Genomic DNA, 19,610 nt, shown 5'->3' with positions numbered 1-19,610 from the left:
GCAGATTAATTATTCAACCGATGAATGCACCTCTGAAAGAAACAAGTACAGAGCCTGCCTCTTGGTGTCACTGGGAGCCCTGCCTCCTGGGTTTATGTCACGGAGGAAGCAGAACAGGCCGGTAGCCTCGCCCCTCTGAGGTCCAACATCATCCCCACCCAGGAGACCTGCTGTGTTTTCATGAAGAACATCATTCTTGGATCCTCAGTGTCAGGCTGTTTCTCACAGCGGAACCAAGGGGAGTTGCCTCTAGATTTTAAAAGAGATAAGGGACCGAGTGACGGGAATGTGTATGATTCAACGATGAAATAAATGCCCTGGCCACATCACTCCCAGGGAGGGCGTCTGCCTCCATGGGTAACTCCCCAGAAATATGCCTCGAGGGGGCTGGGTGTGATGATTACATGCTCCAACTGGCTCAGATCCACTTAGGAGATGAAATAAGATACCTGACTACTCACTCCTACTGCAGGTTGAGGAAACTGAGCCCCTGAGGCATCAGCCCAGCCCACTCTGTTAAAATCCAACTGAAACTCAGAAGGCTCCCAAATCCTGCCCTTTCTCTTGTCAGCCTGTGGGTTCTTCCTCTAACTTCAAGAACATTGTTTCCTAAGGGTCCCTCAACCCTGTGAACCTAAATTTGTCCACCGCAGCACTTAGCCCACTGTCTTGTGATTCCTTCCCATTTGTCTGTGGTTGCCAAGTTGTGGGGCAAGTCCAAGAATTCAAAAGTTGAGAAAGTGACAAAAGGAAGGACTTCTTGACCAAACCTCCACTGGGTCCCACTCCAGCGGGACAGCGGGGTGGCTGTGACTCCCAGGGGAGCTTCAAAGTTGACCATTCCCAAGGTGGCCATGCCTTGGGTCCTGTTATAAGGAGGAGCAGGCACTGGGTGTGATACACAGGACCATATATGGATGGAAGGATAGCCAGAAGAGAATGTTCTGAAATAAAGACCTGCCTGGACTAGAGCTTATTTTGCACACATTACTGGCCAGAATGGAAATCTGCACCCTCTTGAGGCCTTGCCCTCCCATCCCACCCCACCCCACCTCTTAGGTGACCTGGTCCTGACAGCCAGGAGCAAACAGAAACTTTCAGCCTAACAATGTTGGTCTTACTTTCAAACAGCCTACCAAAAAGACCACCCAGACCCAAAGCAGTAATTTTTCCCTAATTAACAATTACAAACTACTGACAGTAGGCAAGCCAATTGTCAGCCTTTGACCCTGTAATTGCACTTCTGGTGCTCCATGCAAAGGAAGCTATTCTGAATTTTTTTTAAAAGAAAAAAAAAAAAGCTTTAGGCAGCATTATTTCTAAGACAAAAAAAAAAAAAAAAAAAAGACCAAAAGAAATGGTTAAGTAAACAATAGGACATTCCCTCAATGGAATATCATGCACCCACAGAAGTATATTTGATAAGATTTATAACATGGAAAATATTTACCTTATAATAATAAATGAAAAGTGATACAGAATATTTATCTATCTAATATCCACGGTATACTCACAACTATAAAAAAGAAAAAAAGTTATAGTGAAGACAAAAAATAGAAAGAAATCAAAATTCTAATAGTAACTGCCTTTGGAAGTTGGTACTTTGCAAGATGGTTTTCTCTTTCGATTTCTCCATAAATTCCGTAAGCATGAGCTAATTTTACAATGGGGAAAAAAAACTTTGATTAAAAAAAAATCGGATGCTCAATGATTTGGTTCATTCTTCCTTCCCCAAGAGAGCGTGCAGTAGGTCAGAACACTTCTGATTAAGGTCACGGTTTCCTCCACCCACTGCCTAACGTTTCCTCAACTCGGTTCGCAGGGAAGACAATGACACTAGTCACAAAGTCTGGTTTTTCTAAGGCTCTGGCACGCTGGTACATTCCACGTAAATAGAACTTTCACTTAGCAGACGCCAGAAGAACCGGATCTTAGGTGAGTCCCGCAGTGACGGCGCCATGTAAACATCTGTCCCAGGCCTGAACAAACCTGAAGCAGCTGCCCGATCGGAGAGGGGGATCGGAGAGGGGGATCGGAGAGGGGGATCGGAGAGGGGGATCGGAGGGAGGCCAGGCTCGGGGAGGCGGGCAGCGAGCCATTCTCCCTTCCTCAGTTCTTCCTCGCGAAGTGGGGAGAGGCGCAGAGCCTGAGCTCGCTTGCTGAGGAGCACTGACAGCGGCCTGCTCGGACTGTCCGATTTCCTTAACCCTGCGGGCACTGAGCAAACGAAGCTGAGGAGAGTTTCAGCCTGCACATTTCTCTTGTCTCCACCAAACCTTGCAGAGAGGTGATTTCACCTCAGTCCTTTTACGCTTAAGCACTGGAACGTGAACATGCGCAATGCCATTTCTGCAAAGCAAGCTTTTCTGGGTGAAAACAAAGAACGCTGGCTTCCACACTCGTCTCCTCACCACCTTTGACCAGCGGGCCTCCTTGCTGGCTCAGGGCTGCCCCTGCATAACCAGATTCTAGGACCCAAACCTCTGGTCTCTGGGGCCTGTGTGTGTTTGTCAAACAACAGGGCTAAATGATAATGTCTTTTCACAAAGGGTAAAGTGATTCCAGCGCGAGGGAGGAGGCAGTTTTATAAAACACACACACAGCTAGCAGTTGAGCCCGGATGGAATCAGGGGACTAGAAACATCATCCGAGTTTAGAACACAATTTGGAGAAACCCAGGCACTCCCTCAGTAGAAATAAAATGCCCAGTGATGATTCAGGCAGTTAGTTAAGAAGCATTTTGAGGGCACCCGGTAAGACCCTGGTGCTGTGCTAGGCACTCGGGGTTCAAATGTGAGCAGAATGCACACACCCCTGTCCTCCTGCAGCCCAGAGGGAAAGCGAAAGGGAAGGATAAGGGCCGGGACTAAGCCAGATGAAATGTTCCTGTCCTGGGGGCTCCCGGCCTCAGGCAAAACCCTCATTTGGATTTCTCAGGCTACAGGACATATTAAAAACTTAACAGGAAGTTTACAACTTTTTCAAAAAGTACTTTATTTTAATTTCATTTTTAAAGTCTTGAAATTGTTGTAGAGCTTTCCGCAAATGTGTTCTTTCTTTCCCTGACAGTGAGTGGAGAGTTTTGATGCTTACAAATGTTTACATGAGGATCTCAACCCTTCTCCTGTCCTAATGACTAAAACATAATTACGAGCTGCACTTGTAAACCAAACAGAGATATTCCATGAGACAAGAAGGCCGATACCTAATATGGAGGTGTCCTTGGGCCCGGGGCCCACTTATCCTGGTTGCCGTCTCTTCCTCCCGACACAGAGGTGCCTTCAGTAGAGGAGGAAAGAAAGAGGCTTTGTGATGATGTCATTCCCAGACCACCCTACACAGACAATAAAACTGAATTTGAGAGAAGTCTGGTGAAATGAGAGTGCAGAAATCACAGAATACCAGAGTGGCAAGGGCCCTACAAGGTTATTCAGCCTAATCCCTGATGTTAGAAATGGGCTAAGGGGAAGAGACTTGTCTAAAATTACACAACCAGTTAGTGGTGGGCTATTTTCACCAAGATAAATATGGGAAAACTCACTCCATAGAAATTCCAATATTGTTCTGTGTTAAATATTACCGGAGGCAGGAGGGCAATAGGAGGAGGGGTTTCACCTTAGTGTGTGACATACACACACCTACAAACGGCTGCAATGCAATGTGTCCGGTGCTACCACAGAGGTATGGACAAGGTGGGGTGGGGGCCACAGAGAAGGAAGCGTCTCACTCTTCCTGGGGGAGCTATAAATGGCATCAAGCAGAAGGGGATATCTGAATTGGGTCTTAATGAATGAATAGGAGTTCGTTGTATAGAGAAGGGAAGATGGTCATTCCAGAAATATAGAACTGCATGTGTAAAGGTTAAAACATGTGGAAGAACATGATGTGTTTAGGGAATAAAAAGTGGTTTCGCATGGTTAAAAAGAAGGTTTCTTGAAAGGGAAGCCCTGTGACACATCCAGGAGACAGTGGAAAGTTGTATCAGGACTACAGGTGAAGATCTGGATTTGAGAATCATCAATGGGTATATGGTCATTGAAACTCTGAGAGTAGAAGAGATAATCCACAGGAGAAAAAGAAACCGAAATCAGGTGAAGTCAAAACCCCAGGAAATGTTGCTGAGGGGCAATCAGGTAAGAAAAGCCTGAGAAGAAGCCTGAAAAAGAGGCATGGGAGACACAGGGAGCAAATTCAGTGTGGATTAAGGTCAAGGGACAGAATAATTTTCAGGAAAAGACAAAGTCAAGTAATGTCAAATGCCACCGAGAACCCAAGTGGAATCAGGATTGAAAAGGAGACTGACTTTGGAGACCTCAGCCAGTGACATGTGAACAGAAGAGCCTCTGAGGCTGCCTTCGGAGCTCCGCACTCTCGTTTCCCGCCTCTCCCACTGGCCACTCCTCTTCATTCTCTCACTGGTTCCTCCTCAGCTCCCCGCTTCTGAAAGTTGGAAAGCCGTTGGGCTCAGTCCTTAGACCTCTGCTTTCCATCCACTCTCCTCTCCTTGACAGTCCCATTCAGCCTCAACACCAATGCGTCTCCAGCCCAGACCTCGCCCCTGAACTAGGCCCCTAGAACCAACTGCGAACTCAGCATCACCCCTGGCAGGCGCAGTGGCGCCCTAACTAAACGCCAAAACTCAGCTGCTCCTCTTTCTCCCCAAACCAGCTCTTCTGCAGAATTCTCCATCGCAGTTAAAATCAATCCCATCTTGCCAGCTGTTCAAACCGAAACCCTGGAGTCATCTTGATTCTACTCTCATCTTCCACCCAATCATGCAGTAAACCCTATCTGCTATATCTTCAAACCATATCCAGAATTCTATGCTCACCCTGTCTACAGCTACCACTCAGCTCCAGGCCACCACTGTCTCTCACCTGGATCATTACAGCTGCCCCTCCTGACTCACCTCTCTGCTTCCACCCCTGTCCCCTCAGTCACTTAACACCGACAGAGTGATCCTGTTAAAACAGAGGGTGGTCATGTTATTTCTCCGTGCAAAACCTCACCATCTCACTTTGACTAAAGGCCCTTGTCTTACAAAGGCCTCCAGGGTCTTTAACAATCAGCCCCACTCTGACGAATTACCCCTGACACCACACCACCTTCCACAGTTGTGTTCACTTTCTCCTCTAGTTACAGAGACTTCCTTGCTGGCTCTCAAAACACCAGCCCCCGCCCCCCCCCCCCCCCCAGCCTTTGAATTGGTCATTCCCTCCTCCTGCAATGCTTTTCTCCAAGCAAGATATGCCTAAGGCTCTCTGACGACTTCCTGCAGGTCTTGACTCAAATATACCCTTCTCAGTGAGGTCTTCTCTACCCATCCTGCTTAAAATTGCCAGCCACCCCTCATCCTGCACCACTCCATTTTCCGTGTTTCTGCATTATTTCACTCTAGCATCTAGCACCACTCAGACAAATTACACATATTTTACGAATCTCCCCTACTAGAATGTAAGCTCCGTGAAGGCAGGGGTTTTCATCTGTTTTTCCCCGCTGCCATGTCCCAGCACCTAGCACAGTGCCTGGCATATGCTAGGCACTCAAATAACTGCTGAAAGAATGGGAATAGCGGATCGGGAGGTGACTAGGAGATAAGAAAGAGAAAGCTGGTACATACAACACTTTCAAGATCTCTGGTGAGCAGCTTAAAAGGAAACCAGTACCAGGAGATTTTCTTTAAATGGGAAAGACCCAAGCATATTTACAGAATGTCAGGGAACAGAGTGGCATGAAAAGGACTCGGGATTTGAGAAAAGGGTATGTGGCTATGCCAAGCCTGGGAGAAAGGGGAAAGGAATGGCCCCATCGCAAGGGGAGAAGGGACTAGGGCAGGAAGGGAGGTGAAAGGAGAGCTGTAGGTATGGGGGAGGGGCTGAAGGGACATTAAATAAGCTCACGCCTGGTGCTCAGTTTTCTATCTCAAGGTCTGGGGGAGAGCTTGAGTGGTGCGGGTTTGAGGAGGCACTTTGGAAAGCGAGAACGCAAGCTGATTCCCAGGGGACAGCTCAGCCACGCTGGTGGTCCCACTCACTCTGGAAACCATACGCCTGTGGCAGGGTTTGGGGATCTCCTCCAGTCCCACTGGCCAGCCAACGAGAACCAAAGTGCTGAGTTGTAGGATGGTTAGAAGAGTTATTAAGTTAAAGCCCTTACAAACACTTTGGAGGCTAGGCAACGCTCCTCTCTGAAGAATAGTAAGTAACTGGGAAAGTGACAGGAATAACCGTTGCTCTTGACCTAATTTAGGTCCCTTCGGCTGGCAAATCCATTTCAAGAAGGTGTTCCTGGGAAGAGCAAGTCTTGGGGACGGATCTGGAGGAAGAAAGGTGAAATGTAGCCCTTTGACAAGTGAACTCTGAAAGGCTAGTCTAAGGAGCTACACAGGAGGGCATGTATGGCATAAATGGAAACCCTGAAAAGAAGATCCACAGAGAAAAATAAAGGCCTCTTAGCTACAGCTCACTAGAAGGGGCCCAGATGTTTTAAAATGCTGAAATGTGACATTTTGGAAACCAGAGGATCTGACTTGTACGGAAAGATCCCTAATTTCCAAAGGGAACAAAACAGTGCTTACATGGGCTTCATACAGTCAAGGGCTACTAGGCTGTTCGCAGAACCTGTAGAATCTTCTGCAGTCCATAATGAAAAGACTACTTCAGCATTTAAAGACCATGTGAAATTGAGCTGTCAGTTTTAATAGCTAATATTATTTGCGATGCTACGCATATTACATGCTTTGTCTCATTTAACCTTACAACCTCCATGTAAGGAAGGAATTTTTATTCCCATTTTATAGATGAAGAAACAAAGGCTTTGAGGGATTAAGGAACTTGTCCTAAATTCTAGCAATAAATAAGGAGCCAGACCAGAAATCAAACCCAAAAGTATCTAACCCTAAAGGCCATGCTTTTAACCTCTATAACCTCATGCCTCTCTAATGCTACTTTTTCCTTATGAAAACACTGGAGTGATGACTAGTTTTAATGTATTCTTATGAGACTTATAATTATTCTATGATGTAACTAGTAAGTATTCTTAGGAAGACATATTTTTTATATAAAATTATTGACCTAAAAAGCTAACTGACATGTATTATGTTCTCCCAATCTTTGTGTACTACAGTGGGACCAATAGGTATCAAAACAATGAATGACAGTCCTCGGGCCAGCAGAATTCTTTGCTAAAACATTGAAATAATTTGTGGATAGACCAACATCAGTGTCCTTGAGGAATCATGAAGAATGGGGGGTTCTAGCCCTGGCCAGTGTGGCTCAATTCATTGGGCATCATCCTGTGCACCAAAAAGTTGCCAGTTAGATTCCCAGTCAGAGCACATGCCTGGGTTGCGGGCTCGATCCCCAGCAGGGGATGTGCAGGATGCAGCTGATGTTTCCCTCTCGCATCGATGTTTCTCTCTCTCCCCCCTTCCTCTCTCTAAAAATTAAAAAAAAAATTTTTTTAAGAAAAAAAGAATGGCAGGTTCTAGAACACTAGAGGTAAAGTGGAAGAAGGCAGTTTTTGCAAAGCACAGAGCTGTGAAATTATGTATGATCTGGAGCAAGATCTAACCTTGTTACTGGAGTGATGGTTAGTGGGCTCCTGGCAAAGTAAAGCACTGATCACCAAGACCCAGCACAGGCTCACCAAGAGCAGGTCATTTCGGACCCACCCCACTGCCTTCTTTGACTGGGTCCAGTGGTGCGCAACAGCCAGCAACTGGAGCTGGTGAAGACTCCCCTTTAGGAGAAGCATGTGCTCTTCAACTCACCCATTTACACCGCCTGGATTAGCTAACAGACTGAATGACAGAATCAGGACTTAACAGTCAAGTATAACAAGGATTAAAGAAAAGAGCTTGTACTTGATTTCAACAATCCAACTGAGTAAACCTGAGAAAAGGAACAGAATGATTTAAAAGCAATGAACATAAACATATCTTTCAGCCGATAACAAGCTCCGAGAGAGATTAACAGTGTGATGTAGGTGGCAAAGTAAAGAAAAGCAGCCTTGGCTACACTAATAGAACATGGTGTTTGTGCTGGAACAAAGGAGGTGGCGGCCGTGCTCTAACCAGGGCTGACTGCTCTGGACTACTTATTGTACTATGTTAACTTCTGGGCAGCTCACTTTGAGAGGGTCTGCCAGTTATTCTCCATTACCCCCCACTATGATCTATTCTCTGCACTGCTGTACCCTAAGGGAGCTGACCCCTATTTCACCCAGAATCCCTTGCACTGGTGACTTCCCACTGGGTCCAGCCAATTGGAAGTACCAGTGAGAGATTCAGGGCAAGGAGAGAACATGCAGAGTCTCGCTTGTGCCATGTCTCCCTGCTCCATCCATCTCCACGTTCCCGACAGTCGCCCTGTCCCTCCACAGCTGCAGTTCCCGTTAGGCAGCCCTGCTTCCAGAGCTCCAGCTCTCGATGGGTTCTGCTTTGCTCCCCTCGTCCCTTCATGCCCAGGGGTGGCCACAGCTCCCCCATGTCTGCTGCTGGCCCCTGGGTTCCTCATGGTCCCTCTGGGTTCCCTTAACCCTGCCCACACCTCTGTTAAATAGTCCCTTCCCGACATTATTTTCAAATTCCCAACTAAGTTGACCTTCTGTTTTCTGCACGGACCCTGAGCAAAACTGAAGAGATCGGATGTCTATGTGGACCACCTATAGGGACAGAAAATGTTTGGCCTGGTGAGGGGAAGAAGGCAGGAAACAGGCTAGTCCACCTGAAAAAGCGAAGGGCCATCATCAGACTCAGTCTCCATGAATGGAACAGCAGTAGATGTGGGAAGACCAAGTTTTTACTTTTACAGCAAAGTAAACTGTTCTGAAGAGTTGGCAAAGGTGGGGTGAGCGCTCCTGGGAGATCATGAGCTCCAAAAATTGACTTGCCCAGTCTTAAACTAGAGAGCCCATATCAGGAACACCGTAGGAAAACGAAGGGTCATCTAGAAAGGCCTTTCCAAGTCAGGATTTCATGATTTGCTACCAACTGCACACTACTCGATGGTTTACCAAAATAACCAAACTGGGGAAAACATTTTGGGGGATGTGTTTTGTTGCTTCTTACTTCAAGATAAGTCCAGTTCTTTGTGTCGACTTGGATAACTCTCAACAATGAAGTCCTTTTTTACGCTTTAAGGTAACTCAGGAACATGAAACTTATTTTACATTTCAGTATCACAGCCTTCAAAAGGGTTATTCCCACACCACTGAGCAGTCCATGAAAAAAATAAAACAACCAAGCAACTTCTATCTACCCATTGATCACTAGCTTCCTCAGAACTGTCACTTCATTTTTCAAACCAAGCGCCAGGATGTGAAATCTGTCCCTGAGACAAAATATATTACAGGCAAATTGTCCCGGAAAAAAATAAGCACTTCAATTCACCCGGCTGGGAAAAAGGAAATGGTTTTTGCAGGAGCTCTCAACTCCTGAGTTCACAGAAGGGTCACGGCCATGATGCTAAGTGTGTGAGGCTCATCCAGGGTTCGAGTTTCGCTCATTCATTCAACAAACATCCGATGTCGATCTGCTCGTTAACAGAGCCCCACTGGGCCCTGGGGATGGGCAAGATCCCGAACGCGCCAACGCTGCATCTCGACTTCAGCAAACCACCTGATTTCAAAGACCAACGAAAGGCAAAAAGTGACAGTGACGGCGCCTAGAAAAGTTTCCGCAGAAACTTGGGAAATGCCAGCATTTGGGCGCGTAGAGGGCGGAGACTCGGGCCTAGGGGAGGACACCGCCTCCCCGCTGGCGCGCCCGCCGTCCCGGGCCCTCGGGCCACGCGGCCCCGGCCCCGGCCCCCGCGCGAGCGGGCGTCGCCCGGTCCCCAGCCCCGGCCGCGCCACCCCGACGCCGCGGGGCCCGGAGCGCAGCGCGGGCGCGGCCACCAGCGGGGCGAGGGCGAGGCCGGGGGCGCGCCGGGGCCGCCGGGACGCTCCCGGGGAGCGCGCGCGCGTCGCCGCGCCCCTCTCTTCGTCGGGCACCCGCGGCGCGCTCCCACCCGCCCGAGCCCGAGCCCCAGCCCCGCGGACCCCGGCCCCGCGGCGCCCGCGGCGGGCCGCACTCACCCTCTTTGGCTTTCTTCCTCCGGGCCAGAGTCCCGCCGAGTTTCCCCAAGAAGGAGTCATCTTTCTTCCGGGATGGGGGCGACTTGGGAGTGGGGGACTTGGGGACCGAAGGCGACTTTTGCGGGGAGGTGGCCATGGCGTCGGAGCGGGCAGCCGCGGGCCGGCGGGGACGCGGAGCTGGCGCTGGGCGGGCGCGGGCGCGGCGGGACTGAGGCTGCGGCTTTGCGAACGGAAGCGGAATTATTCCAAGCATTTAAGGCAGCTCACGCTCGCCTTCCCTTCCCTCGCTCCCTCCCTCGCGCCGCCCTCCGCCGGCCCGAGCTGCGCGCTCGGGCCCTCCGCTCGCCCTGGCCAGGCCTCTCCCGGCGCCCCTTGGCTGGCCAGGGCTGGGAGGGTGCCCCACATCGGCCCTGGCCGTGTGCAGTCTGATCTGTGCGTGCGTGTGAGTGACCCTCCATCCTGGGAGAGCTGGAGCCTGACCGCCTCCTTCCCCCGGCTCTGCACCCAGCACCGAGCCTTGCACAAATGCAGGGCTGTGATTGGTGAACGGAACCCAACCGTTACTCTGTTTCCCGGGGTCTTGGCTCCGCTGCTTGGTGAAGTGCTTGCTTTCCCCCAGCATCTCTACCTGTATAGTGAATAGGCCCGTGTCTTGTGCCCAAAAGGGAGTGTGGAAACAAATAGAGCGAACCAGAATGTGCTCAGGCCCCACCAACTGGGCACATCCAACTGTTCCTGCACTTATCCATAGCTGTGCCCCAAGTGGGCACATCCAACCTCCTCTTCACTCCCATATCCAACAGAGAGGCTTGAAGCTCATGCGCACAGGGTCCAGGCTTCTTATTCTTAGAGACAACCCTGCTTCTAGCAGTTCAATGGCTTGTGCAAAGGAGGATTCCAAATGTTGTAAACATGAATGGGAAGGTACAACCTTGGGGTCCTGTGAGACAATGCCCCCCTCTCCCCCCAAGTAAAAACAACAGAGTAACAACCAGACTTATTTGGGATAACAGGGGTGTCCTCGACACAGTGTTTCAAGGACTCATGCTGGAAATGATTAAAAGGCATGTTTTATCATGCTTGCCCACCCTAAGTTCTCACTTGGGCTCTTCTGTCCGTCTCTCTCACACACATACTCACACAGCCCCTTAGCAAGTGTGTTTTCTCCAAGTAACTACAGCTGATTGACCTGACCCAGAGAACTGCTGATGTTTGACTGGAGAGCAGCCAGTAAGTTAGCCTCAATCAAGAATCTGAACTAAACTAGAGAGACTTGTTAGAAGTTGAGAAGTTAGCAATGATCATGCAGACTTAAGACTAGGTGTCCATTTTTAGCCACATGCATGCTGGTGAGTAGAGAACCAAAAGAATGGAGCAAAGTAGTGGTCTCAAGAAGCCATGTGGTCTGAATAAAGAAAATCCATGGGGAGTCGCTGCCTGGACCTTGAATCCCTTCCCAGTGTCTGCTTGCCCTCAGAGGGCCAGCTGTGTGTCCCTCCAAGGACATGTTCCTAAAGCTTTTTAATAACCCATCTGCCTTTACTTGAGCTAAAGAGAAAACTAACAAGCAGCAATTTCTGAGAACAGAAATGTAATAAACAAAATGATCGATAGATCCAGCAGAGTATGTGTTCACTTTATCTGTGCTAAAAAGTCCTAACTTTAGCTTTTTTGAAAATTATACTTTAGCTGGTGACTTGGACAAATCTCTTCCCTTTCTGTATTTTCATTTTCATCATCAGTAAAGCGAAGCCAAGGTAGTACCAGATGATCAACAGTTACAATCTAGGTTACATCCAAAAATGAGTACACTTGTGCACCCAGATACACATTCTAGAAGGTTCATAGCAGCACCATTCAAATGCCCCTTAACAGTTAAATCAATAATTAAATTGTGATAGTCACACAATGGAATATTACACAGTGATGAGAATGAACATTTGGCAACTACAAGCAGAATTAGGAATGTATCTCACGGAATAATGTTGAGTGAAAAAAAGGAGACACAAAGAACATATACTCTAGCATTCTATTCATAGAAAGTTCAGGCCCACCGGTGTGGCTCAGTGGTCGAGTATCGACCTAGGATCCAGGAGATCGTGGTTCCATTCCAGTTGGGGCACATGCCCCGGTTTCAGGCTGGATCCCCAGCAGGGGCCATTCAGGAGGCAGCCGATCAATGACTCTCTCATCATTGATGTTTCTATCTCTCTCTCTCCCTCTCCCTGCCTCTCTCTGAGATCAGTAAAGATATATCTTTAAAAAAGAAAAAGAAAGTTCAAAGACAGGCAAAGCTAGTCTCTGCTGTTACAAGTCAGGTAATGATTAGCCTTGGGAGGGGTAGTGATGAGAATGGGGCAGAGGGCTGGGAGGCATGAGGGAAGTTACTGGAGGTGCTCATACTCTGTTTCTTGGTCTGGGTACTGGTTCCATGGGTGTATTCACTTTGAAAATTCGTGGAGTATGCACGAAATAATTTGAGCAATTTTCTGTATGTATATTGTATTTCAATAAAAATTTATAAAAGTATCACAAAACAGATTAATTTTTAAAAATAAAGCCATGGGCTCTGGATGGCATAGCTCAGTTGGAGCGCCACCCCGTACTCCAGAAGGTTGCGGGTTTGATTCCTGGTCAGGACACATACCTAGGTTGCAGGTTCCTTCCCAGGCAGGGCACTTACAAGAGGCAACCAGTTGATGTTTCTTTCTCTCTCTCCCTCCCTCCCTCCCTTCCTTTCTCTCCCTCTCCCTCTCTGTCTTTCTCTTTCTCTGTCTCTCTCCCTCTCCCTTCCTCTCTCCCTAAAATCAATAAATGTATCCTCTGGTGAGGATTAAAAAATAATAATAATAAAGCCATGGGACTACATCCTCTGTAGGGCCCCTTTTATCTCCACGGTCTCCTCTAACTCCCTGGGTGGCCCATATCACTCAAACATCCACAGGTCCAGAGCTAGGCCAATTCTGTCTCCAGACCTTCCCTTAGGGGACCAATTTTCTTTTTTCTTTTTCTTCCATTTTTTCTATCAATAAAACATGTGCTGTCCTCAGCCACCCAGCATTGTTCCAATCCAGGCCCTCTCATCTTCCCCCAGCAACTCCCACAGACGGGGCTCTGTGATTTACAAGTCAGGATCCTGCAGTGGGGAAGGTCTGGGGTTCAAATCGCCATTCTGCAGCCAAATAGCTGCATAATCTTGTGCAAGTTTACGTCCCTGTGCCTCAGTCATGAGAACAGATGAATACTTGCCACATTAAGATTGTTGAGAGAACCAAGAGAGTTGGTGTGAAAAATCTACTCAGCTCAGTGCCAAGCTGATAACAAGCCTTAGCTCAATAAATGTTCATTATTAGTTTCTTGTTGGAGACTCATAAATGATGTTACCTTTATCTCCATTTTTCAGACGAGTAACTTGAAACTCGGAGAGTTTAAATAACTTGCTTTAAGTCATGTGTATAGCCAATAACTAAGAGACTAATGCTAGAGCCCCTAGACTCTGTTCTCCCAAATATCCATACAACCCACACTTTTCAGCAACGATTATTGTTTCTCAGAATAAAGACCATGTTTCCCAGCTATGTGCAGTCACATGATTCAACTTTGACCAATAGGATGCAAGCAAAGTGTGATGTGACAGCTTCTTAACAAATAGATAGAAACTGGCTATTTGGCTTTTCGCACTTTGAGACTATGTAATACAGGCCAACCCTCCCGCTGAAAACATTTAGGAAAGCTGGACACAATGTAAAAGAGCATTGGAAAGCTAGTGAATCTTACAAGGCCAAGATCATGGAGAAGGAAGAACCCCAGAGAGGTGAGCCTGTCACTTGGGACTGCTTTCCCTGGAAGGCATCTGCCACTTTCAGAAGAGGCATCTGAGAAGCTGAGAGACTGTGCAGGACAACTGCCAACCTCACAAGGAAAAGTATACAAAAGTTCGGGTGTCTCCAAGCTGGGGGTGTCCGGTAAGCACCCCTTGCCTTGGTTTGGGTCTCCAAAAGACTTCACTGTAGTAGACAAAGAGAAAATAACAGCATTTTCGGGGGGGGGGGACAACCTTATAAAAATTGTTACTAGCAGACCCAAACTAAAGAAAACACTAAAGTGTATGGCAGAAGGAAAATCCTTCCAGATGGAAGCTTGGTGACCTAGGGAGGCATACAAAACAAACAAAAAGGCGAATTATATGGGTGCATCTAAAAAAAATAGAAACTGCATAAAATAATAATGATGTCTTATAAGGTTTAAAAATATATAAATCAAACTAAAATGCGCAAAAGTGCTTAAATTGAGAAGTAAGTGGAGTTAAGTGTTGTATGGCATTTTCTGGGAAGAAGTAAAAGCAACAATTTCTATTGGACTTTGATAAATCAAGGGATCATGTTGTAACCTCCAGGGTAACCATTAAAACAAGAGCGAAAGAATAACTATAACTACTAAGGTAATGGAGAGAAAAATTGGAGCCTGTGTGCTCCATTCAGACAGATTTCATAAATCGTATTTGTAATTTGTATCTGTCATACTTACTCTTTTGTATTCTGCTTTCTTTTTACTTTGCTGTGTTACCTTTTTCTTTAAAACCCAGGATAGAGGTAAACGAAGCATTCCAGATCAAATGACGGTGCAGCTCAAACTGGAAGTGGCTTTCGCTGGCGAAGGCCTCGTTTCCCAAATGTGAACACCATCTGTTAGGAGTTGAACTGTGTCCCCTAAAAAAAGATATGTGGAAGACCTCACCCCCAGAACCTCTGCGTGTGACCTTATTTAGAAATGGGGTCATTGCAGATATAATTAGTTAGGTTAAAATAGCATGTTAGGTCATACTGGTGTAGGATGGGCAACGAATCCAGTAAGACTAGTGTCCTTAGGAGAAGAGGAGAGTTTGGACACAGACATGCACAAAGAAAGACAGTGGCCACTGGAGTGGCAGGAATGCCCGGGGCTACCAGAAGCCGGAGGAGGCAAGCAGCCATCCTCCCCTAGAGGCTGGGGCAGAAGCAGTGCCCAGCAGACACCTTTGTGTTGGACTTCTAGCCTCCCAAACTGTGAGATAATCAATTTCTGTTGTGTTAAGCCACCTTGCGTGCTGTACTTTGTGACAGCTGCCCTGGAAATGGATATACTATCTAAGGAACGAAACAGGAGCTCCTGCAGATCATGAAGAGGGTTTTCAAAGGGTCCGGATCCCAATCAATAATTGGAGGTTGTTTAACCACATCAAAGCAGCGGGGGTTGGCTGGGGAGGTGGAGAGAAGCCAGCCAGAGCCTCTCGGGGACCCCTTTGATCACTGAAAGCAAGGTGTGTGCTTCTTGGGATGAAAAGGATGCATGAGAGAGAAAATGGCTCTGCGGGGAGAGTCTTAAGTGAGAATTCTCTTTGCACGGCCCCCGTGGGAACGCTGGGATATTAGCAGCGGCCTTTGAAGGCCAGGCTGCCAGTGAGCATGTCCTTCAGGAGTCCTACTGGCCTGAACTAAGGCACCCAGAAGTCAAGGGTAGGGTGGGGTGGGGGAGTAGGGGCTTCTTTGGTGGGCAGAGAAGGCATCGGGCAGGGGAAGTTGAACAACCTCAGCCTGTGACGTGGTGGACTGAGGGTGGGGATTTTTGAAGATCACACAGGATGAAGCCATTCAAATAGTCTCTGGATCAGCCATGGGGGAACGTGTCTCAAGTTCTCTGAGATGGGTGACCTGCTTACCTATCCTCAGAAGTCCAGGAACGAACTGTAGACGTTAGATGGAGGGTTTCCTCACTTGGGCATGAGAGCTGGGTGTCAACTACATGCAGAGGTGAAACTCTTAAGATTGGTGGTTCCTACTCGAATGGTCTAGTGGAGGAATGAAGAATATTCTAGAGGAACAGTGACAGGGGCAAAGCTCTTAAAGATAGAAAGGAAATGTCAGCCACTTCAGACCCAGCCAGACAAGTGTACCCCAGGTCCCCCTGATTCTGTTGGTGTGTGGTCCATGCCACAGGCCACTGAGATTACTTCCAAGGTCTTCCCCTCTTCCCAGGCCAGTGTGAAAGGTCTTCTTTGTCACGGTTGTACCCACCTTCCACCCACACTCACCTCCAGACTTGTGTAGCCTGCAGGGGCAAGAGTCTCACTTCTATCTTTGCTGGGGAAGCTATTAAGGCAGTTCCTACCTCTGACGTTATCTTTAGGAAGGAAGGTCAGAAGTGTTACATCTAACAAGATGCAACCACATCACCAGGGCCAGACGGTGTCTTCAGGGCGAACCTGAAGAACCACCGGCCAAAGGGGTCTGCAGAGACTGGACATTTGGTTGTTAGAGGCTGGTTCAGAGAGAGAGTCCCACAAGGGTGGCAATGCTCTGAGAAGTGTGTTTCCTGGCCCAGTTTACTGCTTACCTCTCCTCTTGTGGAAACTGCCCATTGCTACTCATTCTGCTGAGATTTGAAGGTTGTTGTTTTTTCTGTTTCTGCTGTTGGAATTTGAACCGTTTGAGATTCACCATGGCCATTCCAATTACAAAGTTATGTCCTAGCCATTTCCATTTTAAAATTGGAGACTATGTACAGCAGGACTCTTTCAAGGAACCTGTGAGGGAGGGAGGAAGACAGGAGGAAGGAGGGAAGATTAACCCACTTCACAGATGAGGACAGTGAGGCACAACTGAGTCGTTCAGTATCATCCAGTGGGCGGTGGCAGAGCTGGAGTTAAAGCCCTGAAGGAGTGACACTTAGCACAGTTGACTGTGTTTAGAATGATTAACTAGTTGATTTCTTTTCTTGAGCTATTTATTTGTTTTCAAATCAGGTACTTACACATTTGGGACTACTCTACACTCAGACTCACTTCCCCCAAATTCTTATGGAAACACCCTCTATTATCCTGGGGATAGGAGGGAACTGAATTCTTGTGCCTTGGTGCGTTTGGAGTTGCGGCCCCAGGGTCAGGCATTTGTTTGATTCACACAGGACCACGAGTGTGATTACTGTCCTGCTCCCCCCCCCCCCCCGTCCCCCCCCCCCCACCACCTCTAAGGTCCTGCAGAAGCTACCTCACTCTCAGCTGGTCCCCAACACACTCCTTTGGTCCTTCCTCTCCCATGCCCTCGGCCCTGTGCTCTTGGTTCCCCACCCTGGGGACTGGAGACTTGCTTATGTAATGCCACGCTTCTCAATTTGGGACAAAAAAAAAGTGTCCTTGGGGGTGCATGGCAGTGTGTGTCAGGGGTACCTGGTCATCTGGATAAACAGGAGGCACCTTCCTAGAATGTCATGTTTATGGAAAGATTTTTGTGAGAAGAGGTGGAGGTCAGGTGAGGTACATGTTCTAAACAATCATTTTCATGTGAAAGTCTGTAAGAGGCACTACGGAGGTAACACAAAGTACTGCAAAGCAGCAGCTTTGGCTTCTGTTCGAGGTTTCCGCTGAGCAGGGCTTTGCACTGGCGTGTTGGGGGAGGGTGGCAGTGGGAACTGACCTAGGACAGGGCGAGAAGGAACAGGTAAGCACAGGGCGCAAATCCAGGTGGGGACCCAGAGCGAGGGGCCGCACGGCCGGTGGTCTGGAAGCCAACATCTGGGTCCAGCCTCAGTTCCACTTCTGTATACCTGGACAACCGGGTAAGCTCCTGAGCCTCTGTGTCTCAGTCTTGTCATCTCCAAACAGGTAATGACGATCTTAAGGATTTGCTTTCAGGATTAAAGGGAGGAACGCTCACACAGCGCTCAGGCCAGCACCTGGCAGGGAGGAGAGCTGACTCCCCGGCTCCATTACCATCGTCGGGGTCAGAGGCTCCTCAGGGAGCCGAGACCGCACCGGTTTTCCCTTTTTTATTTCTAGAAATGAGCTTGGAGAGGAACCGAACATGAAATTACCAAGTGTGCCCTGAAGGCTGAGGGATGGTGAGCTGCAGCGAATGGGTCAGCTGAGGGCTGAGAGCCTGTGGCTCCGTGAGCAGGAGGAGGGCACATGAGCCCAGCAGGGGCACAAGGAAAACCAGCAAAGCGCCCTCCAAGGTGGCCGGCCTTTCCCTGGCGCCTTTCCCTCGGCATGTTAGCGCTTGCAAAGCAGGAGCTCTCGTCTGCAGTTATGTTTACTTTTGGTGGGTGTTCAATGGAAAAAGAATGAATCATTTCAAATATTCTATCAGCAGACAGCAGCTTTCAAACAATGGGGAACATAGTGTGAAGTGATGGGGACAGAGCACTTCATTAAGCTGATGTGGCTGTTCTAGTGTATGACGCACTCACATTTCATGAATTTGCATGCACTGGGATCGAGAAGAAACAAACAAACAAACAAAAATAACAACAAAAACTCAGTCCTAAAAGACTGAGTTAAAGGCAGAGGCCAGTTCTGTGCAGAAGGGAGCATTCCCGTTGAGTGAATGAAATACAAAACCAGGCTGCCCAGGTAAGAAGGTAAGAGGAGCCGCAGGTGGAACTGGGCTAGGCCCCTCCCTGCCCTCCCCAGCTCTGAGAATCGCTTTCTTTGTTGAGAGAATACACCCGAGGTGAGCCTTCTTCAGCCCCCCTCCGTTCGAACCCAATTTGCTGGTCAGGTAAGTCCTTCCAGGAGCCCAGCATTAACTCACAGGCTCCCACACGGAATCAAAGCTTTGCCCAGGTCCTTTCACTGAAAAGAAAGAAACGAAATGGACACTGCCCTCGGAGGTGCCAGACCAAGCCCGCGTGGAAATGTTTCGATTCCTCAGACACAAAACCATTTATTTTTGGTTCATTTCAGTATTTACAGCTGTGCACATGGAACACATTTCAATCCACATGAAGAGTTCCCAATCGTGGGAGCAAATTAATCTTTTACAAGCTACTCAGCAGTGAGGTTAGAAGAGAAACAGTAGGTGAAATAGTACACGCTCGCCTGTACGGGAACCTTCTTATTACAATAAACTCCCACGCCGGAGCTCAGCACATCCAGTCGCTGCCACCCTCCCCGTTCAGGTGGCAGCCACGCTGCCCCCTGCCACCTCTGCCGTGCTGAGGGACTTCTCCGATCAGCCGCCTGGGTGGGGACATGCTGCCATTTTCAGTTTGGAAGGAAGAGCCTGTAAATCCGCTTCCTGGGAAGACAGACACTGCTGAAGTGTCACCGGCCTCCAGAATGCAGAAAACATCAATTTCAATGCAGCTCATCAGCGCTGGAAACACCTGCCGCTTCCTCTCTCGCCGCAATTAACATGCTGCATCTCGGCATTGATTGATTCCGAGCAGCCTAACACAGCCAAATCAAGGTTTAAACGAAACAGCACAACCTGATATTATTTTTCACAGTTTTAGAAACACGAACTTATTTGTGTTTTTATTGCCAAAGCAGCGCTACAATAGTTGGGACTATAAGTCTTTATGCTTAAGATAAATGTGAGTAGAATAGGCTGATGCTTATAATACAACTAGTTCCTTATCTTTGTATTTATTTGGGAGTGGTACTTGTTTATGTTTGTGTTTTTTGTGGGCAGACTGGAGGAATAATATTCTTTCTGTATCCCAGCTCCTAGCACAAGGCTGCAGAACCCCATGGGTATCTGGAGAATGTTTATTAA

The 19,610-nt window shown here is 48.1% G+C and overlaps 1 protein-coding gene across 1 annotated transcript in view; it reads right to left on the bottom strand.

Moving 5' to 3' along the window:
- The window catches only part of PARVA (parvin alpha), a 129,324-nt gene extending 118,994 nt beyond the window's left edge, over window positions 1-10,330 (bottom strand). The window contains exon 1 of the mRNA XM_087821738.1: window positions 10,078-10,330. Coding sequence (XP_087677864.1) covers window positions 10,078-10,330 — 253 coding nt within the window. The remainder of the gene's footprint in view (window positions 1-10,077) is intronic.
- Window positions 10,331-19,610: the final 9,280 nt, after the last annotated feature.

Source organism: Miniopterus natalensis, chromosome 11 (genome assembly GCF_054644295.1).
Source record: "Miniopterus natalensis isolate mMinNat1 chromosome 11, mMinNat1.hap1, whole genome shotgun sequence".
In the NCBI taxonomy this organism is placed as follows: Eukaryota; Metazoa; Chordata; class Mammalia; order Chiroptera; family Miniopteridae; genus Miniopterus; species Miniopterus natalensis.
Note: the sequence above shows the minus strand (reverse complement) of the source record. Positions and strands in the feature narration are given on the sequence as shown.